Source organism: Trichechus manatus, unplaced genomic scaffold, assembly GCF_000243295.1.
Source record: "Trichechus manatus latirostris isolate Lorelei unplaced genomic scaffold, TriManLat1.0 scaffold00180, whole genome shotgun sequence".
NCBI lineage: Eukaryota > Metazoa > Chordata > Mammalia > Sirenia > Trichechidae > Trichechus > Trichechus manatus.
In genome coordinates, this window is record NW_004444116.1 from 3,616,172 (window position 1) to 3,616,902 (window position 731).

The window sequence follows — 731 nt, forward strand, 5'->3', positions numbered from 1 at the left end:
TAGAACAAATAGTATATAAGTGGGATGGTAAAACATCCCAATCTTCTGTCTACTCTGACATTGATTGGAGGAAATGACTATGACTTAGCTTCAAGGAACAGAGTGCATTGGTGGATTCTGGAAAGCAGAAAAGTTTTTAATTTAGAAAAGAGATCTTATCTCAGCACTCCTTCCTTACAGAGGAAGAATCTTCTAACTCTTGGTAGAGTTCAATGGAATCATGAGAGCCTGGAGAGTAGGAAAGCCAGTTCAAAAGTTATTAACATCTTCAAGGATAAGGAAAGACAGAAGAGTTGCATCATCATGGAGTATTTATTTCTTAAAGAAAAAGATTCTTGGCATCACCTTCTTTTTAAAAAAATTTTTTTATTGTACTTTAGATGAAGGTTTACAGAACAAATAGTTTCTCATTAAACAGTCAGAACACATACTGTTTTATGACATTGGTTAACAAGCCCACGACATGTCAACACTCTCCCTTCTCGACCCTGGAGGACGTTTTTTTTGGTGAGACTATACGTAGCCAAAGTTACACCATTTCAAAAGTTTCTACATATACAGTTCAGTGACATCAATTACATTCTTCCAGTTGTGCTGCTACTTTCACTATTCTTTTCCAAATTATTCCATCACCATTATCTTCAACTCGCTGCCCCCCTAGGCTTCCCATCAAAACTTTTGAGTTGCTGTTGTCAATTTGATCTCACATAGATAATTCTTTTTTTTTTTTT

General features: G+C 35.6%; 1 protein-coding gene across 1 annotated transcript in view; it reads right to left on the reverse strand.

Moving 5' to 3' along the window:
• Positions 1-312: 312 nt before the first annotated feature.
• The window catches only part of LOC101359060 (putative olfactory receptor 2B3), a 5,520-nt gene continuing 5,101 nt past the window's right edge, over positions 313-731 (reverse strand). Inside the window, 1 exon segment of the mRNA XM_012558643.1 lies at positions 313-345. Within this exon segment, the coding sequence (XP_012414097.1) occupies positions 313-345 (33 nt within the window).